The 27,098-nt window shown below is 43.6% G+C and overlaps 1 protein-coding gene across 4 annotated transcripts in view; it reads right to left on the reverse strand.

Moving 5' to 3' along the window:
• The window catches only part of synj1 (synaptojanin 1), a 44,804-nt gene continuing 17,706 nt past the window's right edge, over positions 1 to 27,098 (reverse strand). For 2 of the 4 annotated variants that reach the window (XM_083775469.1, XM_083775467.1), the window contains 21 exons: positions 26,658 to 26,833; positions 25,976 to 26,057; positions 24,491 to 24,643; positions 22,128 to 22,293; positions 20,049 to 20,240; positions 19,642 to 19,726; positions 19,263 to 19,403; positions 18,569 to 18,761; positions 16,375 to 16,533; positions 15,677 to 15,833; positions 14,598 to 14,715; positions 14,169 to 14,381; positions 13,200 to 13,278; positions 12,597 to 12,762; positions 11,865 to 12,047; positions 11,012 to 11,140; positions 10,315 to 10,356; positions 9,667 to 9,716; positions 7,751 to 7,934; positions 6,243 to 6,589; positions 1 to 4,385 (listed from right to left, as the gene is read on the reverse strand). In XM_083775469.1, the coding sequence (XP_083631595.1) occupies positions 3,339 to 4,385; positions 6,243 to 6,589; positions 7,751 to 7,934; positions 9,667 to 9,716; positions 10,315 to 10,356; positions 11,012 to 11,140; positions 11,865 to 12,047; positions 12,597 to 12,762; positions 13,200 to 13,278; positions 14,169 to 14,381; positions 14,598 to 14,715; positions 15,677 to 15,833; positions 16,375 to 16,533; positions 18,569 to 18,761; positions 19,263 to 19,403; positions 19,642 to 19,726; positions 20,049 to 20,240; positions 22,128 to 22,293; positions 24,491 to 24,643; positions 25,976 to 26,057; positions 26,658 to 26,833 (4,062 nt within the window). In that variant the 3' untranslated portion in view covers positions 1 to 3,338. The remainder of the gene's footprint in view (positions 4,386 to 6,242; positions 6,590 to 7,750; positions 7,935 to 9,666; positions 9,717 to 10,314; positions 10,357 to 11,011; positions 11,141 to 11,864; positions 12,048 to 12,596; positions 12,763 to 13,199; positions 13,279 to 14,168; positions 14,382 to 14,597; positions 14,716 to 15,676; positions 15,834 to 16,374; positions 16,534 to 18,568; positions 18,762 to 19,262; positions 19,404 to 19,641; positions 19,727 to 20,048; positions 20,241 to 22,127; positions 22,294 to 24,490; positions 24,644 to 25,975; positions 26,058 to 26,657; positions 26,834 to 27,098) is intronic. The other 2 variants (XM_083775470.1, XM_083775468.1) reach the window with 1 other exon arrangement.

Below are 27,098 nucleotides of genomic sequence, written 5' to 3' on the forward strand. Positions count from 1 at the left end.
TGACATCTAGGTCAACTGACATTTATTATTGCATACATACAACACAAATTGCTTCTGACATGAATGTGCAGTAAGCTCTCTGTGGCTGTGCACTTACAATATGGAGCCTCGGTTATTACATAGTACATGAATTGCAGCTTTACACTTTTCTCTTTAATACATACAGAATATGGTCTTACGACACGAGAATTTTATATACTATTGGATTATATTCATAAAAAGGGGACACCAACCTGACAAAAAAGGACTTGAGTACATTTTTGTTTCCTATAAAACCTCATCTTGAACATGACATGACACATAAGCGCTGGCTAGTCAGCTATTGAGAAATGCTTAAGCTACAGCATCTACTGCACACAGATTTGAACAACATAAATGCATTTTTATAGGATTGCACATCGACTTCCAGCACAGGGCAGTAAGCAGCTGGCGGCTGGTTGAATCACTTGATAACGATGCCACTGCATTCAGTATAGTATAGTGACAGTGACATCTGAACCCGTGCAGTGCTAATTGACAGTTATTTTTCTATGTGTTTGAATGGGAGCACAGTATGAGAGAAGCTTTAGTTAGCGGATACTTTCCTATACAGACCCTGATCACCAGCCTCCCAATACCTACAGTTAGTTACTGTATGCCTTCTAAATTCTCCTCCTCCTCCTCGGTTGAATATGTATGTGTGTGTGTGTGTGTGTGGGGTGGTTCAATAATATTACAATGTTTGCATCAGGGGTGGTGTGTGTGTGTGTGTGTGGGGTCAGGGTGGTTCAATAATATTACAATGTTTGCATCAGGGGTGGTGTGTGTGTGTGAGGGATTCTACTCTCAAGGACCTCCGTGTTTAATAGTTTGCATGTATTGCCATCAATGTGCCAGTGTCATCGACAGGTACCTGGGAAAATTCAAAAACACAAAAGCAAGGCCAAACTGGGTAAGATGTGTGAAAAGACTGCAATACTTTCATGTCACACCTGACATCACCACAGACACACCCAAACAATGGCTTGAGAACTCCACACAGCTATGTTACAATTACTTAATTTGAGGGAACAGTGTAGTGATAATGGTTCTCCAAGTGCCAAAGATAACACAGTCATCGATTCTCAGATTCCACAATCCTGAAACGAAACTCAGCGCTGTTTTTAGCATGCAACACACACACACACACACACACACACACACACACACACACACACACACACACACACACACACACACACGCCTAGATAGACTGCATGATATGTAGCACTTTGGGATATGATTTTCTGGTGACTTTAGATATGAGCCTACACCCTACATTAGTCTAACCGGTTGAATCTGTTTTTTGACTGAACAGTGACTCCTAGTTCAGAACATAAATACATTTTGGGCATATTTCTACGATACGAGTACCCTGTCCTATAAACCCTACAAAGGGAATAGATTTGGTTCCACAGGCTGCTGTCTCCACTGCAAAACACTGTGTACACACACACACACACATACACACACACAAGCATGTCCAAGTACAGACACGATCACACAGGCTGCTGTCTCCACTGCCAAACACTATACACACACGCCATGTCAAAGTACAGACACGATCACACACAACAGACATCACACACCTCAAACACAGCACATCACAACAGCACCAGGAATAAATATATTACCAAGAGAACTCTTCTCACAACTGAAATGAACGTTTAGTTCCTCTAATTGAGCAACATTTCCTCTTGCCATGTCCTGTACGTGTCTGGTACGTACATCTGCCACTGTATTACTGTCTGATATATCCAGCTCTGACCCTGATCAAGTTAACACAGTAGTGTTAACGCTTATCAAATCAGAAAATTCCCAGATGGAGATGCTCGTCAAGAAATTAGAATGACAAAAAATGTGAAGGGATGACATCAACTCCCAATATGAGCAAATACATTTTACAGATAAAAAAAAGAAGCTTGTTGCGTTTTCACATGGTGTCTTTGTCAAAAGCTTTAATGGTGTAAAATGCTACTCCGGTGTATGTCTGTTTGGGAACTGCAATAAGTCCATTCAAATTGTTACTGCCTTTATTCTTGGGAGTTGCTGTCAAACCCTTTTTACAAGTGAACTAGATACTTGCCATAAATGAGGCACAGGCGCACACACACACACACACACACACACAAACACACACACAAACACACACACACACACAGCACACACACGTACACTCACATACCACATTCTTTAAAATGTACAGCAGTATGATTTGAAGCTTCGGATCAAATCATGAGTCAAAGCCCTCAACACAGAGAAGAAACTTCAAGCACGGTAAAATAAAAAGCCCCCTTTGCCTTGTTTCAGCCTACAGGTCTCTGTAACTTTGTCATACAGCATATTGGTTACACTGTGCATACCACAGAAAGTAAGCACAAACACATGTGGCAGGGTAGCGTCTGCCTTGGAAATTGTACATACATAATCACTATGTATAGGAATTTTATATAGAGATTACAAAAATGTATTCAGCTAAGCAAAGCTGCCCGTGCACGTGAAGGGAAGTCACATAATGAAGCGGAAACAGAAAAATGGCTTGATTCGACACTTGACCGGCGAGTTGATATCACAGAACATTTGTTTCTGCGGCAGTGAACGGTTTCACGGTTTAACGCTTCAGAGCTGGTTTAACGCTTCAGAGCTGGCGACGTCGAGAAAAAGCATAGCAAGACATGAGAGTTAACTCACGGCAAGCACAAAACTGTAAACAGACGGTAATTCTTTGCAACTCAAAGTAATTGACAAAGACAACAAATACATTTTATGGTGACCACATACTTGTGATGCATAGCCAACAATGTCATTATGCAGAACGGGCGACGGGGGGAAACTACACAGCGCGTGCGGACGTATGACATCATACTGATCACCAGTGGTGATCCCGCAAATGACTGCACGTTTGATATTGCACAGGACGCTTTACACACACATTACTGTGCGTGTACAAGATATACTTTATATAACTATAGAGACACAGGCACACGTTTCCTGCCATAAATAAAAAATAAACATCATAACCATCCATATTAAAACAACTGTATTATATCCCATACGAAGGGATGCCAGTCATGAAGATAGTACACGCAGCAACTTAGGCCTACACGTTCACTGTGCTGCTTAAATGCCCAGGGTGCGATGTACTTTCATCCTTTCATCTAATTCAGAGGGGGTGAGTGGTTGATACTTAAATACTGTCTCTTTTGTACATACCATACACAGATATACACATCAAATGTATACGATATATATTTTTTTTTATCATAGATCTATACATATCTGGATATGCCCCATAACAGTTGAATAGATGTGTCCTCGTCCTATCTCTCGGTGAACTCCTTAGGGAAGGCGAGGCAGCCATCGCTGGGTCTGTCTGGGATCTTACTAGGGGCAGTCCGGGAGGGGACGGGAGGAGGGAGAGACGGGAATACAGAAGAGGAAGCTAATGGCGACGCGGTGCCCGGCAACGCCCAGTTGGGGTCAGAGTCAAAGCCAGACGAGGGGAGGAGCATCGTCTGAGGGTGTAGTAACAGAGAGCCGCTGGGTAAGACGGAGGAGGGGGGCGCAGATGGCAGCGATTTGGACGGGACAGAGAAATGGTCGTCGTCAAAGGTGACCCACCGCTGTCCGTGGTTCAGCGGCTGGCGCATGGGGGCAGGGCCTGTGGCGGGGAGGGAGGAGGGCGGTGCCGTAGGAAGGGCGGGGGCCGGCGTAGGGACAAGTGGGAGAAAATGAGCGGGAAAGGGGGTGACAGCGGACGGCGGTCCGTACAGTGACATGGTCCTGGTGGGCGCCAGGGCTGCTGCTGGGGTTGGGTTCAGTGCTGGAGCCGGGGTGGGGATGAGGGTCTGACTGAGGGCAGATGTGGTCCTCTGGAGGTCTGGCTTGAAAGCCTGGTGCTGAGCGCTGAAGTCCGGGGTGAGAGAGCGTGGCTGCTGCTGCGTAAAGGGGACTGCGAAGGGGTTGGTGCTGTTGGGCCGGGGAGGAGCTGCGTCGGAGAGGAAGGGGTTGGGAGAGGAACGCAAGATCTCCTGGGAATGGCTGCGAGAGGACGAGACCGGAGGAGGAGGCGGGAGCAAGGCTGAGGCTAGGGGGGAGGGAGTGGAGAGGGAGGACGAGGAAGATGACGAGTCCAGACCTCGCAGGGCAGACAGAGCGGAGGAGGGGAGGGATGAAGGGAGCGTGTTTGAGGAGGAGAACACACGAGAGGGAACGGAGGGAGGCGCTCGCAGGGACGAGCCTCTGTTCAGGGACTGGGTGTTGTGCCAGGATGATGAAGAGGAGGAGGAGAGGAGGTCAGGTGTGAGCGTGTCGAAGGGGTCAGGCTTCCATTGTGCTTCTCTCTGGATTCCATTCATCCCATTGGTCTGAGGAGGAAAGACAATAAAGAATTGACCAATCAGAGGTACAGTAGTAATACCTAATCCAGTCTAGCTCCACAATCTACTACTGAACAAATAGTTTACAACACATTGTTGTTTTTACTTGTTTATACTAATGCATGACCATAACATAACCCACATAAGCCACTGATTAAATGTAAAACACTGAAGTAACACATATAATAAACATATAACACAGAATGTAGATGTCTTGTGAAGTAAAATGATGAAGGGCTGGATTCAGAGTTCAGATAAACACACACATGGACGGCAGTTAATACCGATTTTGCATATAAGTGCAGCTCTCTGCAATTCAGACTTTGGTTAATATCTTCACCTTCCAGGGATATACAAATGCAGAGTTTGCTAAAAGTAACACGTCTGCCAGACAGTTTCTCTACTGTATGGTTATCTGCACAAATATTAATAAATAAATAAAAAACAAAACAAAACAATTTGGCAATTGTTAAAAACCTAAATTAGCAATTTGAAAAATGACTAGTCCTGAGCAATATAGAATTAAGCAACTGCACATCACTGGTTGGAATATTAGGATCCTTTACGCCAAATATCTTTTGGATTATATTGTGAAACAACTCTGAATTCAGGCCTCAGTCGTTGCATATGTGCTCGCTGATCTCGCAGATATGAAAGGACTGCAGAATAACCGCAAGAATGACTAACAATTAACGTCACATTACTATAGTCATGTAATATGAACATGTGGTCTGGGTATGCTGACCAACAAATAGAATGAAGAACTAACAAAACGAATATAATACACCATTTTATGAGCCTAGCACAAAACAACACACCATTAACAGGCGTGCAGTGAACTCATGACATCCAAATGGAGAGGAATAGAAACAAGTAGAAAGGAGGATAAATCAACTAGAAACATGGGAAAGCGGGAGTGGGCAGAGGTTACTGGGTGTCATGTATGAATGAGAGTGGGTCATACATCGGTGCTATGGAGAGGGAGAAAGAGAACGTGGTTTTTTAAAATAAATAAAATACCTGTCACCCTGAGGGCTTCTCCGGCTTGTGAGGGAGAGACAAATGCATCAGAGACACGAGAGCAGCAGAAAGAATAACACAGATAGCTACAGACTGGTCTGACGCGAGATAAAGCCGTAGAAGAGACAGAGAGAGAGACATGCTTCCTATCGGACCGTCTCTCTACCTCCTAAACTTTACATATTATACTCCATTACATTCCCCGGTAATCGATTGTCTTAAAACAAAGAGGTAAAACAATGCGAGTATGAATAATTAGAGTACGACTTTGCAAGAACCAACCAGGAAGAGAGTTCTGAATGTACATGGATCTGTACTCTAAGGCCCGATTCATACTTAAGTCGTATTGTGCATTGCAACTAGCAGATCTACAAGCTCACAATGCGGTGTGACTGAGCATGTACTCTGTGTACTGTAGATCTGCAATTTTTGATGCACGGCATGACGCACAGCCAATATAAATCAGGCACAACATCACTATCGCTGTAGGTTCAACAGCTGGAGTCAGACAGTGGCCTTGTGGTTAGAGTGTCCGCCCTGAAACTGGGAGGTTGGGGTTCGACTTCGATCCCCGGCCGGGTCATACCAAAGACTGTAAAAATGGGACCCAATGCCTCCCTGCTTGGCACTCAGCATCAAAGGATTGGGGGGTCAAATCTACTAATCAAATGATTCCCGAGCGCGGCGCACGCTGCAGCTCACCGCTCCTTGGCTGCGGCTCACCGCTCCAAGAGATGGGTCAAATGCGGAGAACAGATTTCACTGCGGTAACGTGTGTGACAAATCGCACGACTTTGACTTTGCGAATGTGAGCGTGGCACCAACCTCTGTGACTGGGTCCGTCTCAGATTTGGCAGCGTCGGGGGGGAGGGCATGAGAGGAGCGGGAGCGAGGGGGGGGTTTGGGGGAGGCCAGGGCCTGTGGGGGCACAGCGGCAGCAGCAGGGGCCGGGGGAGACGGGGCGGCGGCTGGCTGTGGCTGCAGAGGGGCGGCGAAGTTGGGCAGCATGGGCGCCGGCAGCTGGGACTGGACGGAGGGGGCGGGGTGGGGCTGCATGGGGGGCTGCATGGGCGACGAGACCTGGGGGGCTCTGACAGAAGCTTGGCCCATGGGAGTTGGAGGGCCTGACCCCGGAGGAGGTGCAGTGGGAGGGGGCCCAGATGGTGGAGGACCTGCACAGAGAACACAGCAATCTGGGTTATTCATCATTCTTATGGTACCTTTTAAAAAAGGACATTTTTATGCAGTTTTACTAAAATCTGTTAAGGTCGATTTCGATTAAAAAAAAATCTCTCTGCATGTTCTGAGCCTTTTTCAGAAAATAACTTGTTCTGGTGGCTGGATTTCCCACACTGCTGTAAGAGCTCCTGACTTTCGCCTGCGGATTTGTTAGCAAGGATTCTGAAGTTGAATCATTAAACATAAACAAACTGCTACTACAACGGTGCTGGTTACATCAATGCTGGTCTAACTAAGAGATTCACTTAGAAATATATATTTGGATACGCAAAGTTTGCAAACAAAACTACTAGGCTTGTCCTCGACTAAGAATTTATATAGTTGAATCTGACTGGCCAAATGTTGCCTATAGTCGACTGTTTAGCCGAATTCAACTGTTTTTCTTTTTTTTTTTATAATTGTCACTTTGTTATTTTTTTATGGAATAGACTAGGATCATTGCATGCACCAGGCTGTGGGGGGTGCTTAATGTCTGATTTAACATACACTTGCTTGGTTTCTTCCAAAAATCATATATCTTATTTTTGGTAAACTATTAGCTAATTAACATAACAAATTAGGCCAATCTCTCAGTTGAATCATGCTGCTGCATGATTTGACTGAGAGATTGGCAGTCAAATCAGATTCCACTCGATCAATTAGTTGACTAATCGAGGTCAGGTCTAATGACTACAAAGAAAGATTCAAGACAGGAAGCACTTTTAATGCTGTAAGCAAAACATGGCAGACAAGGGAGGTCATTGTCTTTCCCTGGTGGGTGGAGAAATGGGGAAGGGGGACTCATCTCCAATGGGATGTACGATTGGAGAGCATATCAAACAGCTCATTTGAGCCATAGCATAGTTAGTTCAGTATGACTGACTATTCTCTAGCAGTATGTGGTGTGTGCATACTGTATTCTCTAGTCTCTACCAGTATGTGGTGTGTGCATACTGTATGTGGTGTGTGCATACTGTATGTGGTGTGTGCATACTGTATGTGGTGTGTGCATACTGTATGTGGTGTGTGCATACTGTATGTGGTGTGTGCATACTGTATGTGGTGTGTGCATACTGTATGTGGTGTGTGCATACTGTATGTGTGGATCTGCTCACCGAGAGGCAGGTCAGGGGGTTTGCCCTGAGCCGGGCGTGGAGCTCCAGGGTGGTTGTCAGGAATGGGTCTCGGCGCCCCGGGATGTACCTCTGGAGTCGGCCGCGGGGCTCCGGGATGGGAGGGGGGCGGCGGGCGAGCCTGGGTGGGGGGCATACTGATCACCCCGACCCGAGGAGGGATATTCTGTAAGACAAAAATAATATAGACTTACACCTCCGGTGAGGCACGTGCTGTTTGTCATTGCGGTTGGCTGTGTTTTTGTATTTGTACCTTTTTTTTTTAAGCATTGCCGCATCAGAAATAATTACACGTGACCGTTGTAGACTTTGGATATAGGATTGTGTCAGACATTGAACGGACCAATGAATATTGGCTTAAGTCATTCTGACCGGGCACCCATTTTGGTGTCAGCATCATGTTATGCTTTAGCTATTTAAAAATAGCAGATCTACAAGCTCATATCGCGCCACCGAGTGGCGCGATACGAGCTTGTAGGTCTGCTATTTTTGAAAAATCGAAGAGTGACTGACATTTTTAGAATCTGATCTCAGGTCAGAATGGGTTCATCAGACCAGTGTGTGTCCGGCGGAAACCTCGTATGAATCTGATCTCAGGTCAGAATGGGTTAAGTCAAATCCACATTGAGCGCATAGCATAACGCTGGCAAATATCCAATCAATCCATATCAAAATGAGGGCGATGATTTCAGATTAATACGAACGCGGAATGAGACATGAGACTAAATTAACTCATCAATCAACTATGGACAGAACGGTGGAGAAAACAACACAATCCAGCTATATACTTCTCACGCGTTTGTGTTCCACTGATATAGAGTACCTTAAGCTCATCCCTTTTACCACCTGAGGGAATTAGACACAGGCACAAGCCAAGCACTGCGTTACTACACAATGGAAGCAACACCTGGACACATAGAACGCATATACTACTTAACCGTCTTCCTGCCATTGCCGAAGCCCTTCGGCAATTGAAGCATTAATTTGATATTAACGCTTGCTGCCATTGCCGAAGCCCTTCGGCAATTGCCCTTTATTAGTGCATATGATTGATCAAGCCATAATGCTACTCACGTTAGCCGGTTAGCTAGCACTGTTGTTAGCACTGCACTGGATCGTTCATATTAATTCACCGTCGCCATAAGAATCCATTCTATCCGTTTCTTTCAATCGCCTGTATCTCCTATTCCTTGTCCCAGATGGCATTTTTGGTCAAAACAGCGTTTCTTTGACGGCACGAGCCGACGTTGTGGAGTGCAAAAATGTACCGGCATTTTTCGATCATGTAAACAAAGGTTGTCTTGGCAACGTAAAGCTGGCAGGGATAAGCTCACTTCCGGTTGAGGCAAAATGTGGCTTTTCAAAATAAGAGCTCAAATTAAAAAAATGCTGGCATGAATTAGGTCCTAATTTCTCAATAAATGGCAGCAGTAAAAGGGTTAAGAACGTATAGATGTACATAATGTTCTATATACTGTAGATGTACACATCTTACAGCACATTCTATAGATCTTATACTAAATTAACCCCTTGTTTCTATCTTTGATCTTATTGTTCTTTTTTGTTCTTATTTTGTGTGTATACTATATTGTTGTTGTACAGTCTTGCAGTCATGCCACACCAACATTTCACTGCTTGTGTGACAAATAAAACCTCCTTGTCTCGTTATATATAAAATTATAGCACTTTTTATAGCAGCTTACAGACGTTTAACAGTCAAATAAAAGCTGACATTGCACATGCCTATAAAATAATTAGAAATGGTATAAAAAAAAGAAAGATTATATAAAAGCCATCAAACAACTAGATAAAAAGGTAAACTATGGGGATAGTAAAAAAAGAAAAAGGAGAGATAATTCAATCTAGTAAGATGAGAAACGGAGAAATTGTAAACTCACCGGTCTGGGCACGGCCCCAGGTCCAGCACCTGCAGCTGATTGGCCGCGACCTGGAACAAAGATGCATGGAAGACATCAGCACGACTAATCGCACTCGTAAAATAAAATACGATTCATAGGAGACCATTCTCATGTTTCACACCTCACGGCAACACAACTGTCCAGATTTTGCAAGGTTGGCTGCATTATTTATATACTGTATTATCTTTGTGATATTGTTTCATTGGATAGTAGAGCGTAGAGGTCAGAGAGAAGAGAGTCATGCAAGACATATCGGGAGTCATGACTCATACTGTAGGTGCATCTGGCTGAGCCACCAGCTGGCTGCATTATGAACAATGACTCATCTATTCCTGAACTGAAGGAGAGCTCTGGAAAATAAGCAGAATTTGTTCTGCAAGACCCCCCCCCCAATACACACATACACAGACAGACAGACAGACAGACAGACAGACAGACGGTCTATCTATGCTTTCACTACAGCCTCTACTAGCTCAACCTTTTCAACTTCACACATGACCTGTCGACTCAGCCAAGCATGACAACCCGGCTCGCCAACCAGGGACCGGTCACATTCTGCTCTGTACACTGACTGATGTCCAGTCCAGTCTGCAGCTCTGGACTGGTGGTACTGGTGGTACTACTCACCTGCAGCACTGTCTGGTCGGGAGAGGGCAGGGCTTTTTGGTCCTTCGCAGCACAAAATAAACCACATTCCATTTAATAATTTACTGTATGCCCAAAAGGGGACAGCACTGCAACTAAGATGCTATGGTGGTAAAAGGGGGCAGCAAGGCATCACTAGATTCTAGAATGGAGAATAGGCTTTTAAAGTAATTCATGGTTTTTATTTGACTTAAAAGCAAAAAGCAAAACCCATTAGCAAGGGCCATAAGGCATTCCTTTCAAAGAAGTATTTCTGTGGAAAATGGCGTCTCCTACTGGCACATGCTACACTTAATGTGCATGTGTAAGCAAAGCATACACCAGCCATGTGCCGTGCGCACACATGCATATATGTTGACAATGATCACATTACCTCCCATGTCCTTTCTACCCGTTAGAGGACTCCCCCCTCCTTCAGGCACGATGGGATGGAGTGACATTAAGGTACCAATGTTAAGTCTGTCTATGGCTTTATCTCAGTTAAGACTGTCAGCTTCAATCTATATATTTCATGTATTTATTACCTTTCGAATCGATATCACAAATTTAAGTGCAAAAAAATATATGTAAATTGAGTGCATATAGTTAAACCTTTCAGCACCATCCGAGTGATTTCAGCATTTAGAAAAGCAGACACTGGTGATCTGTTCAGAGGGGAGAGGGTGACCTCGTGCCTCACCTGAAGGAGGCGGAGGGCGCTGGGGGGGTGCAGGTCTGGCTGGCGGGGCGCCAGGACGGGGGGGAGGCGGGCGTTTGGCCTCCATGCCCGTTAACGGGGGTGCACCGGGCTGGAAGTCAACGGGGGGTCCTATGAGATGGGAGCGTGTACATTATTAAAACAAGTAACAGTTTCAGACGCGGAAACCGGATTTCTGGAGTAAAATCACCACATTGGTGAGTCTGTCCACACGAATGAGTGAGAATGCAAATTCACCTCTGTGGGATTGTTATTTTGCATCTCTGACAAATCTGACTCGCAAAACACATTGTAGACGTGGTCAGCTATTTGGGCCGAATGTTTGCCTCTCGTCTTGTGACGTGCCCAGAATAGCGACGCTAGGGTTCATGTGGTTATGAGTATCAAGAGGCTGACACAGCATTGAGACAAATATTTTGAGAGCTTGCTTTCCTCTCTCTCAACATTCCTCTTAATACTGCTGTGTCAGCATCAGTGGCTTATTCCCCGGTACTTTGTCAGTGCTGTACATAATGCATAATGTTTCAACACTACACACACACACACACACACACACTCATCATAAAAAAACACCACAACAGCTAATTACAGGTCACAAATAACTAGTATAGGGCAAACCACCACACCCACACGTTACCTGCATCATCACTTGCTTTTCTACTTGGTAATGGGCTTAAACCTCCTGCCATGCATTATGTTGAAGAAAGCAAAATTGGGGTTTAGATACCCCAAAAGGGGGTGTAGGAGCCTAGCTTGAGAGGATTACAGTACTGTGCTTTGAGAAAGGTAGGACATTACTTCTTCAAATGTGTGTGCATTAAAGCATGTCATTTACCTTGCTGTGGTCGGGAGGGTTGCGGTCCCCGGGTGTGTCTGTAGGGGGCCGAGGGTTCTCCATGTGTGGGAGAGTGGCAAGGGCTGGTCCCCGGAGAGGGGAGGGGGGAGGAACCAACATCGAGGCCGAATCCGGGCTGCAGGTGTTGGGGCAGAATCTCCTCCACCTCCTCATCCACATCACCTGGTACAGGAGAATGGGTGTATGGCGACAAATGGATAAAAGATTGAGATTAAAATAAGAGTTGAAATAGTGGAATCCTTCAGCCATTGTGGACGGAGAAAAGGTCGTTTCCTGCCCTGAATTACACCAAGACATTCTAAATATTATACTATACATTATGATGTTCCAACTGTGACTCTGGGCGATAAGAGTGGGCGTTCCTGCTGTCATTACCTAATGTAAACGTATCACCGTTCTACGTGGAGGGTAAACAAAGCAACATGTTAATTTGATTGGCAATCGCCGGACGATATCCAATATTTACATGTTTTTGAATGACCGCCCACTTTTCGACTACAGCCTCTTCGCCTACTATCGTCCCATAGACAAATGACGTACTTCCGGAAAATACGCCAGGCTGTCGCCTGCTGTTAAATGTACTGTGTAACCTTTAAGTTTTCCCAACAGCTCCAGAGACAGAACCCATTGGAAGCTCCGTGTCAGATGTCCTCCTCAAAATAGAACGACAGGATTGAAATGAGATCTTTATTAGAGTCACTTTCACTTCACCTTCCATATCGTAGTCGTCATCCCCCATGTCCGTGTCCTCGGCTAGCAGGGTGGAGCTGACTGAGGTGGGGATGCTGCCACAGATCCAGTCCACGCTCATCTCCTCCTCCAGGCTCTTTGTCCACCCAGGACTCTTCAGACGGACGTCTATCACCTTACCAAGGACCTGCAGTACAAAACCAGAGAGAGAAGACCAGGATTTAATCCAATTAAGATGAAAAGTATTTTCCCCAACAGATTGCTCCGGACGGTTACCGGTATCTTTTGTAAAAGTAGTTTCCCCAACAGACTGCTCTGCATGCTGCAAATATCTGCATCATGATATTATAATACTGTATTTATGACTATTATATGGACTCTTAGTGTAAAAACAGGCAATAAAAGGTTATAGTAAGAGTCTAAACCAGTGGTATTCAATGTCCATGGAGGACATAGTGTGCCCATTGAAACTGGACACCGTCTAAAATAGCTAAATTCACTTTACAAGAGCTACAAGCTAAAAAGCAGAAGGCATGCGACTGTGATTAGCCAAGTTACCCAGTGTAGTGTTGGAATGTTAGTGTGTTAGTACTTAGTAGTATTGTATAGTCTGTGATGACTCACAGTGGAGGCGCTGAGAGTGAGAGCTGCCAGGGCAGAGTAACCCTCCAGGAACGTCACCCACATCTTCTCCTCAAGAAACCTGAAAAGACAAGGACAATATGACATGATAGATATAGTTTGATGTAGCATTATACCTCACTTACATTATACCTCACTTAACACCTTTACTTTGTTTATTTGGACGAGATATTGCATATTAAGGGGCATTACATATTATGAATGCAACGTAAATACACCTGATTTAGCAAAGATGCTAGTTTATATCCACAGTCCCAACACAAAACATAGAAAGACAGTGTGAAAACTGTGGTATAATTGTAACAATTCAATCTAGGACAGGTCATGCTATACCATGAGATAAATCACTGGTATGCTGCTCGTATGTGTCATGCCTATAACTGTAGAATACCAGTGCTATTATCTCCTGATATATCACGCTTGTTATTGCTTAAAGTGTGCTTGCTCAAAATGATGTAACATTTCCAACGTGATCAATATCCATATGCCCGAGGTAGCCATTTTGAAAGTCATTCCAACTGCCAAGAGATCACTGTCACCAGCTTAACCCATTCTGACCGGGCACCCATTTTGGTGTCAGCATCATGTTATGCTTTAGCTATTTAAAAATAGCAGATCTACAAGCTCATATCGCGCCACCGAGTGGTGCGATACGAGCTTGTAGGTCTGCTATTTTTTTTTTAATCGAAGAACGACTGACATTTCTAGAATCTGATCTCAGGTCAGAATGGGTTCATCAGACCAGTGTGTGTCCGGTGGAAACCTCGTATGAATCCCTGCATTGTTTCTTTTCATAATGTTTCACACCTGTATTTAGATGTTTCATCAATGGTCCCTCGGTAGCCCATGAAGTAGTAGAAATGTTATCTAGTTGTTTTTAAATTTGAATAGTTCTACATTTTATTTGTATAGCGGCTTTCATAATACTCCAATACTCCATAAGATGATGACCTGATGAGGATGACCTCTCCGAATTCGGTGAACTTGTCGAGTAGCTCGTCGATGAGTGCATCGTCAAAGTAGTCCTCGGGCCCGGAGGAGCAGAGGGACACCAGGATGGTTCCGTCTGGAGGCCCCTGGTGGTTGATGACGTCCTTATACACCTGGTGCCTGGCGTCGGGGTCCACCTCCAGGATGTCCACGTCTATTATGGCCACCACAGGCCTGGGAAAAGCATCGGAGAAAACAACTCAAAAATACAATGTAGATTTCGGACCTTGGAAATGTGTTTTCAAAATACATCACAATCAAATGTGTTTTCTTTCACATTGTTTGTGTGTGAAATATACAGTATTTGCATTATTGTTGTATGTGAACAGATAATGGGACTACTCTTATAGCCATTCTCTATGGTTCTAACTTGGTTCTACTGTACAGTACCTATGATCTGAAGTCTTGAGTTCGGCTCTGCCATAGTACTTCAGGGTGCCAGGGGTCCAGGGCCATTCAGGGTGGCCCTCGCTCTCAGGAGCTACCCCAACTACATTCATCTCCTCAGCTGTCAAACACACAGGTATATGCAGGGTTAACATAAGACAAGTTAAGGTAAGGCATTGTACGTTCACACAAGATTTTCTTCATCCCAGGAGAAATCCAGTTAGGAAAATGGAAGGTGTAGGTTATAAAATGTGTATAAAAAAGGTATAAAATGTGTAGGTTTTTTCCTTCTTTTTTTATTTTTACATTTGATGCAGGCAGATACAATGAGAGACAGACAGGAAATGCAGGACAGGGGGGGGGTGACAAGTGGCTGTGCATCGGGTCAGATTGAAACATCTCAAGTCTGTGTCTGACAAAGAGCCCATGCCGTTTCAAAATGATGTCAGATTAAATACCTGTAAGAAACATCGAAATAAACTATTCATTCATAAACTATGCATTCAACAGTGTATGAGTCACTATCTATTTTGTATAATAGATGCTGGTTTTGGATATAGAACCTGGGTATTGGTGAGAATGTTTACCCCTAAACCCAAGAGTTAAGAAAACAATGAAGAAAGCATGAAAGCGTGCATTAATGAATGTTTGGCAGACTCCAGGGAAGTGTTTCTCAACCAGAGTTGCAGGACCCTAGAAAGCCACCAGATGTTCTCACAGGTCATTGCCCAAAGAACAACTTGAACAAAGGAACACTATGAAAAACCTGGATCTAGATTCAGACATTACTCATCTTCAAGTTATTGACTTCTTATACTGTCTTATATGTGTCTGTGGACTAAATCTGGTACGTTTCCTCTGTTTTTAATTGAGACAGGATGGAGGTTGGCAGGAAAGTGAGGGTGTTAGTGTTAATAATGAAACTGTCAGGATGGAATAGACATTTTTAGAATCTGATCTCAGGTCAGAATGGGTTAAAGAGGGTTGACATGCAGTACAGATGTGAAGAGGAACTGCACTCCTGATGTTTCACAGTAACGTGATCAACCGACGCATATCGGTCTACCGGCGCCCAGCCTCACCGGTCTTGTCAAAGTTCCACTTCCTCCTCTTCCAGAGCACGCGGTCGGTCCAGGCCGGAGTCCGACACTTCTCGCTGGTGTCATAGTCGTCTGAGAACAGGTCATACTTATAGGTGGGGGCAAAGTCCAGCTTCCCTTCAATGTAATCTTTGAAGACCTGTGGGGACAAAACGGGACTTTTACAATGAGACATTTACGTCTGCTCAAATCATGACCAACGATGTTTGAAGGATGGACTATGACGGATTAAACGCAGAAGAGTGCAGCAGATCATTTCTGCAACCGATACCAAGGTGGCAAAAATTACTAGCCTGCAGCCATAAACACACACAAATATTTGTTCCCTATGATTATGAGGCAAATAACTAATGTTGGTGCTATTTAACACTATATAGCAACAGCATTACTGCTACATCCACTGCTATGCTAAATTATTCTGTATGCAATGCATATGAAGTTATGAACGCCATCTATAGTACAGAAATGTCCTAGTTGCATGTTCACATTATGGCCTGTTACACTGCAATATGGAAGGTATGTGTGTTCAGTTCACTGTTGTTGGTAGTCGAGTGAAGGTGGCGTTACTACAAAACACATCGGTCTGTGTGTGTGTGTGTGTGTGTGTGTGTGTGTGTGTGTGTGTGTGTGTGTGTGTGTGTGTGTGTGTGTGTGTGTGTGTGTGTGTGTGTCAGTCATACCAGTCCAGCGTTCTTCTGTTCCACTAACTGGTCTCCTGTGGTCAGGGCTTCCCAGTCCTGTTGTCTGATTAGCTCCTTGACCTCCTCATTGGGTTGGCTGATGCGATAGTTGAAGTCTCCACACCAGAAGACATAATCATGAGAGTCCATCAGACGACCCTGTGAGAGACCCAGGAGAAAACATTGAGCCAGTGTTCACTGGTGCCGCATGGCATATCGCAAATACATACTGTATCACAACTGAAAATATTTGAAATCATCCTGATCAACAGAGCACGAACGAATCAGCTTTTTTCTTTTTATAGTAGAAAATGTTTCAGAAAGATTTATAAAACATGTATCAAGGTTGCATGCAGACTTTCAGTTCAAGAAATTAATATGTAAAGTATTAATTTCATATTGAGTTTGGTGAGCAAACCCACACAGTTCTCATTTAATAAATAGACTTGGTCGGAGCCATTCCCAAATGTAGCGAGCATGACAAGCCCAGTTATAGAAAAATACATTTGGCATGGCCAGGCCGGCTTTACTGGTTGGTAACTTCAAGATTATAATTTTTTACCTAGGTCTCTTTCCATGCCAAATAAACTTAGAAAAGGCCTTCTCAAGATTGTTAACATCTTTTTTTGATACCCATAAAGGGAGCATCTGTAAAGGCCCATACATACTCATGTATTTTACAAAAGATCCGTAGGGAGCGGACAAAACAGAGGGGGAGAGAAATGTCACATGTCCGTGCAGTTTTGAGGGCCGCTAGCCCCTCCTATGCCTAGCTTTGTCTGTTTGTGCGTAGCAAACACCATAGCGATGATTTGATTGGCTGAGCAGCACCCCATAGCGAATAGCGATTTTTCGATTGGCTTTGGATGAAAAATGAGGACAGAAAAGTGAAGACAGAAAAGTGAGGATGGAAAAGTGAGGACGCAAATTGTGATTGGGCGGAATGAGATGATGTATGATGATAAGAGCGCCCCTCACTTCACACGGGTGTGATTTTTTTAAATCTCCGTTCAGTTGCCGACTGTTCCCAATCCGATGTACGTCCGACATACGTTACTGTTACGGTGGGTGCAGTACAGTACCCCCTGGCGACGTACGTTACATTTCATAACGTCAACTGTTACGTAGCCACGTTGTTGCTGATACGTCATCAGCTGGCGGTGAGTCTGCGTGTGATCTTACCATGAGGAAGGTGAGTCTGTGTGTGATCTCGTTGTAGTTCTTACCATGGGGAAGGTGAGTCTGTGTGTGATCTCGTTGTAGTTCTTACCATGGGGAAGGTGAGTCTGTGTGTGATCTCGTTGTAGTTCTTACCATGGGGAAGGTGAGTCTGTGTGTGATCTCGTTGTAGTTCTTACCATGGGGAAGGTGAGTCTGCGTGTGATCTCGTTGTAGTTCTTACCATGGGGAAGGTGAGTCTGTGTGTGATCTCGTTGTAGTTCTTACCATGGGGAAGGTGAGTCTGTGTGTGATCTCGTTGTAGTTCTTACCATGGGGAAGGTGAGTCTGTGTGTGATCTCGTTGTAGTTCTTACCATGGGGAAGGTGAGTCTGTGTGTGATCTCGTTGTAGTTCTTACCATGGGGAAGGTGAGTCTGTGTGTGATCTCGTTGTAGTTCTTACCATGGGGAAGGTGAGTCTGCGTGTGATCTCGTTGTAGTTCTTACCATGGGGAAGGTGAGTCTGTGTGTGATCTCGTTGTAGTTCTTACCATGGGGAAGGTGAGTCTGCGTGTGATCTCGTTGTAGTTCTTACCATGGGGAAGGTGAGTCTGTGTGTGATCTCGTTGTAGTTCTTACCATGGGGAAGGTGAGTCTGCGTGTGATCTCGTTGTAGTTCTTACCATGGGGAAGGTGAGTCTGTGTGTGATCTCGTTGTAGTTCTTACCATGGGGAAGGTGAGTCTGCGTGTGATCTCGTTGTAGTTCTTACCATGGGGAAGGTGAGTCTGTGTGTGATCTCGTTGTAGTTCTTACCATGGGGAAGGTGAGTCTGTCTGTGATCTCGTTGTAGTTCTTACCATGGGGAAGGTGAGTCTGTGTGTGATCTCGTTGTAGTTCTTACCATGGGGAAGGTGAGTCTGCGTGTGATCTCGTTGTAGTTCTTACCATGGGGAAGGTGAGTCTGTGTGTGATCTCGTTGTAGTTCTTACCATGGGGAAGGTGAGTCTGTGTGTGATCTCGTTGTAGTTCTTACCATGGGGAAGGTGAGTCTGCGTGTGATCTCGTTGTAGTCGTCATTCCTCTCTTTGACCTGAGACTGTCCGGCAGCGAAGTGGGAGCAGAGGAAACAAATACTGGTGGTGTGGAACAACAGGCGGATGGCCACGCCCCCTTTGTTGCCTGTAGCCCCGCCCATTCCAGTTTTCACCACATCCACAGCAACATCCCTGGCACACACACACACACGCATACATATATGATACAGTGCACCTTTTGTACATGTTGTGTAAGTATATTGGTGAGCTGATTTCAGTCAATCTTATCTGTACCTTCTTCAACACACAACAGACAATTGGAAAATGCTTTTAAACACTAAAGCGTTTTACACCCCGGAGTGTAACAGGTCAATTCATGTAGTTCATGCCTCAACTACACGGCTCCTTTTATTAGTGGTGAAAAATAGACCTTGTTCGCAATACAATTTGCATCACTTCATCACCGTGTAATATAGACACTCTGTGTGGATGCGCTTGTAACACACTATTGTCTGAAGAAATATATTTTTGGGCAGATTTCAGGCAGTGACTGAAAAGCTGGTCTCAAATCACCCCCAGTGTTACAATTTAATAAGGTACACCTGCTGTACACTACAGAGGTGTACCGTCAACATTCAGTGGTACTGGTACTGACAATACAGAAAACAAATAAAACGTCATTATTATTGGTACCTGATGAAGGGGGCGTGCTGTGGGCGGATGAATACAAACAGACACACTCCCACCAACTGCTCTGAGGCCAGCAGCACATACTTATGGTCCCGAGAAATATTCTTCTGTAGCTCAGCAGCCCACAGCTTTTGGTTGGTGGTACTGAGAGAGATGGAGAGAGAATTAGAATGGCAACATGATATCAGAAGATGTTGTCTGAAGGCAATGTGTCATATTTGAATTTTCTTGTCAAAACAATTTACAACGTGTTACAAAAAAAAAGGGAAAGAGACAGGATAATTCCAGGTCCCCGTTTACGGCTTTGCCATTGAGTTATACGAGTCTCTCAAAGCTAAAGTCAGCATGGATTAGCTTCCCCGTTGAAGACTGGGACACATACCTGGCATTGACAATGTTCCCTGCATTCAGCTCCACCATCTCCTCAAAGCCGATGGCAAAGATATCTATGGGATTGGCTTTGCTGTCTGTGAGGGGATTAAAATAAAAGTGAAACTAATAAATATGGTTTGAATCAGACATATTTACGAGTGACAAGACACTTTAGGTTGACATTTTTTAACCCATTCTGACCGGGCACCCATTTTGGTGTCAGCATCATGTTATGCTTTAGCTATTGAAAAATAGCAGATCTGCTATTTTTGAAAAATCGAAGAGCGACTGACATTTTTAGAATCTGATCTCAGGTCAGAATGGGTTAATCAGACCAGTGTGTGTCCAGCAGAAACCTCGTTATGAATCTGATCTCAGGTCAGAATGGGTTAAATCCAAGCTGTATTTGTGTCTTACCCTGGAACTCTACGTATCCCGCCTTCTTTGGAGCGTCCAGTAGCCAGTCGTTGAGCGTCTGGTTGCGGAAGGCGATGCTGCGGAACTGTTTCCCTCCGTTGACGTTCCAGGTGCCGACAGCCACCCTGATCTGTTTGGGCCGGGTGTATCTACGATGACTCTGACACATTCCTAGCAACACTCTGGGAGAGGCTGCAGGATAAGGAGATAGGAGAGTGAGTTGCATTCAACTACACATGTGTGTGTGTGTGTGTGTGTGTGTGTGTGTGTGTGTGTGTGTGTGTGTGTGTGTGTGTGTGTGTGTGTGTGTGTGTGTGTGTGCGCACGCACATATAGGGTAGGCCTGTCAAGATCATGATATTTTACTTGGCGATTTATTGTCACACAAATAATTGCAATTAATGATTTAATTGTGTTTTTGGCGTTGAACATTGGAACGAATAAAAATTGCATTTCTGTTTGCCTTTTAGGCTTTATAAACAAAACAAAACCTGAAAAGGGAAAATATGATAAATAAAAATATATAAAGAAATTACTTGAAAGAATGTTTTACAAACAGCCAATCTACAAGGTCACCATGTGTTGCATCACGACTCATAGTGAGCTTGTAGATCTGCTATTTCTGCTATTTTTGGAAAATGCAAGAACATTTTTCAACATGGAAACAATTATTATGCAAAGATGATTGCGATTAGGCGATTATGTGATCATTTGACTACGTGATCATTTTGACAGGCCTAGTGAGGACGGTAAAAAGCACAATGAAACCAATGGGAAGTTGGGAACACATCCAAATACAACACATGTTTGTGTGCATTATGATGCATGTATGATGTAACAAGCAGAATGACACCAATGAGAGAGACTTCAAATAACTGTGGGTGTTGGGCGTCTAATGTCCTAAAAAACATGATAGAAATAACAGAAATTTTGAAGTGATGGTAATGGTTCAACTTATGAATAATAGTTATGACTGCATTACAAGTAGTGCAGTAAACATCAGAGCACATTTGCATTTGCATGACCCTTTCTAAAATGTAACAACCCGAGTGCCCTACGTTGTGAGGGGCATTAGACGATACAATTAAACCATTACCAAAACCAACAAAAACAGTCATGAACTAATGTGTGGAAAGGTGGACAAAACACAACAAGTGAAACACTATTAAAAAGGATGAACCCAAACAGAAAGACAACTTCAACATCTGACATGATACATCCAGGAAAAGGGAACACAGTTTGGGTCTGGAGGAACTTTCATGCAAATGTATGCTTCGTCGCCTCTCGACAAGTGTCGCTCGCCAAACATCTGAATTACACTTTTGCGAGTAAAGAAGCATAAATTAGCCTTAAGTCATGGGATGAAAACACTACAGCCATCTGTGTGTTGGGGACAGTTCTGGTGATTACTATACCTGATTGCAAGACAGGCTCAGTGACTAAGATTGTGAACGACGGCATAAGGGAGAAGGAAGAGAAGGGCGTGTTAAACAGATAATGCCTGCAGAGGTGAGTCAGCATTAATCTATCCAGGGCAGACTGCTGACTCATAAGAGATTACAACTCTGGCTTCAAACGGGAGGAGTGAGCGCCCTTCTATGCCACAGCACGGCGTATCCCACAACTATATTAGAAATAACACTTGTTTTACACAATTATGTAGACGCTCAGTGATTTACAATATTGTGAATATACAATGGGAGGCAGTCAACATACACTATAAAATTAATACTATATATACACACAACTATACAAATTGTATAATGTGCCATTTTAAAACCCCACTCATACTATAAATTACCATAAAGATTGTAGGTGATGAGCATTCAATAATATTAACTTATACTTTTGACACTTTTAACACTATGCTATTAAAAAGCCTCACTCATGTTGTGTGACAAACCATGAAATAAATGTTGACTACACTACTCTATTTAAATAAATAAAAACAGGGTTTGGGGCTATACTAGGCCCCCTGCTATTTTCCCCTCTACACCAAATCTCTTCCGATCCGATCTAAATACTCACAACAACGCACCGACGTGTCGTGTGTAGATCTGCACCCTGTGTGGGATTTACCGTAAAGACTGGAGGTGGTGAGCAGTGCCCTGGCTTTGTCTGCCAGGTCACTGTTGAGCGTAGAGCCCAGCCTTAGGATGTCTATGGCCTCTTGCTTGGAGCTGTCAAAGAAGTTATTCTGGATTGTTCTGGTCACTGAGCGAGCGCCGTCTTTTAGCTTCCCCGCCTAAGGGAAGAGAACAAAAAATGAGTTGTACTCATGTGTGGAGGAGTACAAAGTAAAGTCTGTACCGTTCCCACAAAATGAACACAAAGGAGGAGAAAAAGAAGTCAAAGATGACAGTTTTTTGGCCCATTTCAATCATGAGAGCTGATGAATACAGTAACAGTACACGATGTGTGATAGACCAGTTCAATGACATGACTGGTGCATGGAGTGGTTTGGTTCGATTCATCACTTTGTATAAAAGATAAATCATATCATAAATGTTCATTTTCCATCATTGATATGGTGCTGCAGTAAGGAAATGGGCAGAATACTGAAATAACACTGACGGTCTGGGCTTGGTCAACACAGTCAATGATGTACACGTTATGGGTTATACTGTAAACACGAATGAATGTTATATCTGATTACCTACAAGTGTCTACAATGTCATAGAAATTAACAGGTTTGCTTTTTGTTTTGTTTTTAAGGAACTGATTATGAATTAGTGACCCTGTACAAACGTGTACTTCACAGAATGTGATATAGGTTTTGACATACCCATTTGCTTTGACAAGAGTATATATTTTTTTCATTTAATACAGCATTTCAGAAGAGAGACCTTCCATTTTCTCCCAGGGCTGTCCCTCATTAGGAGAACCCAAATCAGCGGCGACAGACTGTACCTAATTCTACCAGTGTGCGCACGTGCACACACACGTGCGGAAAACACGTGTGCGCTGCGTGCGCACACACACATACCCACACACACAGACCGACACGTGCGTGCGTGCACACAGACACACGCAAACCCAAACAATACCCTCAACCACAGGGGATCAACAGAGCAGCAGAAGCGCTCGGCACAAGTATGACATGGACTGTTTGGGTGACTTACCACACAGGAAGAGAGAGGTCCAGAGGACAGCGGAGAAGAAATAGCACACAGTGACAGTTCAGAAACAGAGATACACACTTCTGCACACTAAGAACTCACGCACAACTGTTAATGGAATATTTAACGAGGGTTAGGTTAAGTGTGAATGCGAAAAGGCTTTTAAGGTCTCTGGGTGTTTGCCTGTGGATGAATTGGTAGGACTGCTACCACTACTGTGTGTGTGTGTGTGTGTGTGTGTGTGTGTGTGTGTGTGTTTTTTTTTGTGTTTTCATATTGTGATTTGTGGCATTAGACATCAGTGATAAATGATCAACTTGCCAGGGGGCGACAAGAGTAGGGGGTGTGATATACAGTAAAGATCACAAGCTTAGAGCAATTGCGGGACACCGGGAGATTTATTTGAGACTTGGAAGTGAACCTGTTATAGAGACTTTAATAAAAGACCATTATTGGAGTTAATACGCCTCCATTGTCTTTTACAGGAGGTCCTCTGAGCTCAGAGGAATTTAGCATGGACGATCTTTAAATGTCAAAGGAAAACGAAACCATCACTTTTTGTTATGGGTTTTACCGAGATGACAAAGGTGAAACATAAAAAGGATCTTCGTTTTAATAACGATGTCGGCTCTGTTCAGACTGCAGATGATGGATGGAGCCCGCACACCACAGGTACAACATTTCTTTATTGAGAAATCTGACTATATTCAGACTCCCATTTGTCTGTCTGTGCTTATCACAGGATCATGGCCCATTTAACATTATATTAGCTTTAATATCAGAGCAATGTTCTTTTGATGGCATATGGAGAACTCAGATGGCTGAACCATGGAAAGGAGAGTTGACGCAAAGGTTTGTGATTAATCCCCACTAGGCATGCAGAGATTTTTCTAGTAAAGTAAAAAAAGATTACGACAATAGTCGCCCATAGTTGGATATTGATATACTGTACTACGATACATTCACCAATCGGAACAAAGCTAGTATTTATGTGTGCGTGTCTGTGTGTGTGCCTGTGTGTGCGCGTGTGTGTGTGTGTGTGTGTGCAGGATTCCCTCCAGTTATCTATCGAAGAGGCAGACTGGCCCCACTGAATTGCAAACTGCTTCGACTGGCGTCCAAAACAATGAATACACGGTTATTAAATAAAACATTCAGGTGGTAAGAAATACATAGGAGCAATTTCACACAGCAAATGCAATGCATTTAATGTTATTGTTATTATTTAATGTTAAAGTTATTGTTCAGATTCAGGCTGGTCAGGATCTGCCACACAGAGAGACAAAGGTCTCTGGTGTGTTAAGCCTGGTGTTCAGTGCATACCTTGGCCTTGCCATCCAGAGCCCCAGTGCCAGCGTAGATCTTGCTGACAGAGTCTCCGTTGCTAGACCACATGGTCCTGAACACTTCCTGGAACCTGGCCACCAGCTGGGGCTTCTCGGTCAGACCCATTATTTCCAACTGCTTTGGCAACATCTAAAAAGAAGGGAAGAAAGATAACAATGAATTGCATTTAGCCTTTACAGAAATGCTTTAATAAAAACTTTTGACTACTCATTCCTGCCCGCAGTTATTTAAAAACCCTCGCAAGATTTGTGTCAGCTCCCACTGGACCCCGATGCAGGGATTCATTACAAAGCACTCAAAAGATAAAAAAATATAGGAAAATTATAGAGAAACATTAATAAAAGAGCATAAATATAAGAACACAAACAGGCTGTAAAGAGATCAAACAAGATAAGAGGTCGAAAGGTTTTAGTATATCAAAATACTATTTGCCTATTTTAGAACAATGTTTATAGGTCCCCAACAAAATTAAAAGAACATTAGACGCAGTATAAAATGTCAACTTTGTATTCTAAAAAGGACTTACAATTGAACCTTCAATGTCAGAAAGTGCATGTGAGAGCATGTACAAGTTATTTAATAAAAAAATAATCAACATCAACTTTCTGGAATGAAAATGAAATGGTATGTTTTTAACTAAAGTGTATTTTAAAACCCCACACTGTGTCAATTAGAAAAGACTGAAAATGATGAGCATTCATGATCATAATTCACTGTAAAATTCTGTTATAATAGACAGGCTACTATGTGATTGTAAAGGAGTATTCAAAGCTGCTGTAAGATTTATGCCTTTTCCGGGATGTGAGCTCAGGTCTCCAGAGATCTTAAATGTCTACTGCTGAGCTGAGATGGAAAGCCTGTTTGGGCAGATAAATCACTAAAGATAGAAATACACTAGAGATTGCTCAATAGTACCCAGTATATTGATAGCGGGTGCCTATCAGACCCACTCGAGTGACTTCTTGACCCTCAAGGTTCCTTTTGCTAAGACAAAGTGGGGCAAGGCAGCTTTCTCTGTCGCTGCTCCATCTGATTGGAATGAGCTCCAGAAATCCTTCAAAATGTAATCTCTGCCCTCCTTGGGTAATTCAGGGAAATGATTTCCAGGACTTCAGTTCAACATTGTAACTGTTTTAATTAATACTCTATATTTTATAGTTCTAGTTTTCAGTATTCCGATGCATATTTAATTTTCTTATTTGTTTTATTTTGCTGATTTTGTGTTTCTGTATTCGGCTATGTTGAAAATGAGGGCCTGCCCCTCAATTGTACTTATTTGCAATAAAAGTTATGATGATTGATTATTTGCATTGCAAAACGATTCGATACGATACAAAGTCAAACGACACAATAGGTTGCCGTTTATACTTTGATTGTTGAAATAAAGAAATTACACACAATTGTATTTTTGTCTACAATGTTTATAAATACATTATATTAAAACGTGACAGGTGGTGTTACCTCCAAGGCAAAGAAGGACTGGACACTGTTGGTTCGATCCAGACAGTCCAGACAGTTGGTTCTGAGGGTTCCACTCTGAGTCCTGAAAAGACAAACCAGAGGTCTCACAGTGAGCCCAGTGTGTGCATAGACTACATCTGTGTACAAATGTAATCTGTTACTATGTGGATTAAAACAATTTGTCTGGACTAACTAAATAACCATTATTGGCGATACAAATTAAGTTGAGCTGTAGCACATTAAGCTTCCGAGTAGACACTTATTTTGAAACTGTATAGACCCCTTATCAGACAAGTTCACATTGATGACATCCTGTTAGTATGCAGGGACAGGCCAGCACCAAAAGAACCCGGCCGCTCATAAGATGCAATGGAAAAGTTGCCACTGCACTCGGGTGTAAAATTGCAAACTTTCAAATGCAGCTGTTCTCCCAGTATGGAAGAAGAATGTCTGGATTTTTACCGTGATCTCTCACTCTTGAAATGTATAATACTTGCAAAACCACATCCAGTCACTGCCATTAGACCGGAAGGAGCGCTCTATGATGCAAGTCTGCACTTTTATCCCAAAACAGAGAAATGGAATGGATTTTGTGGTGTGTGGAAGGGATCGCCGGTGAAAGTCAACTGGACCAGTGTGTGGGTTCAACAGGTTCCGGGGTGTGTGGACTGGAGGTGATCACCTGGCGATGCCGGTCTCTGCCGAGTAGTAGAAGAAGCCACAGTCGTCCAGGAACTTGCTGACCTGGGGTTTCAGGACGCTGTGGAGCTTGTCCGCCTTGCCTCCCTTCACCATTTGATGGTAGTCAAAGTTTATCATCTTCACGGCACTGGAGTGCTCCGACGCCTTCAGGTGACTCTGAGGAGGGGTGGGGAGAGAGAACACACAGTGAGCTGCTTTTTACATGTGACTTAACTCATTCTGACCTGAGATCAGATTCAGACGAGGTTTCCACTGGACACACACTGGTCTGATTAAACCCATTCTGACCTGAGATCAGATTTAAAAAATGTCAGTCGTTCTTTGATTTTTCAAAAATAGCAGACCTACAAGCTCGTATCGCGCCACTCGGTGGCGCGATATGAGCTTGTAGATCTGCTATTTTTCAATAGATAAAGCATAA

This window comes from Protomyctophum parallelum (assembly GCF_964188405.1).
Source record: "Protomyctophum parallelum genome assembly, chromosome: 1".
NCBI classification, from domain to species: Eukaryota; Metazoa; Chordata; class Actinopteri; order Myctophiformes; family Myctophidae; genus Protomyctophum; species Protomyctophum parallelum.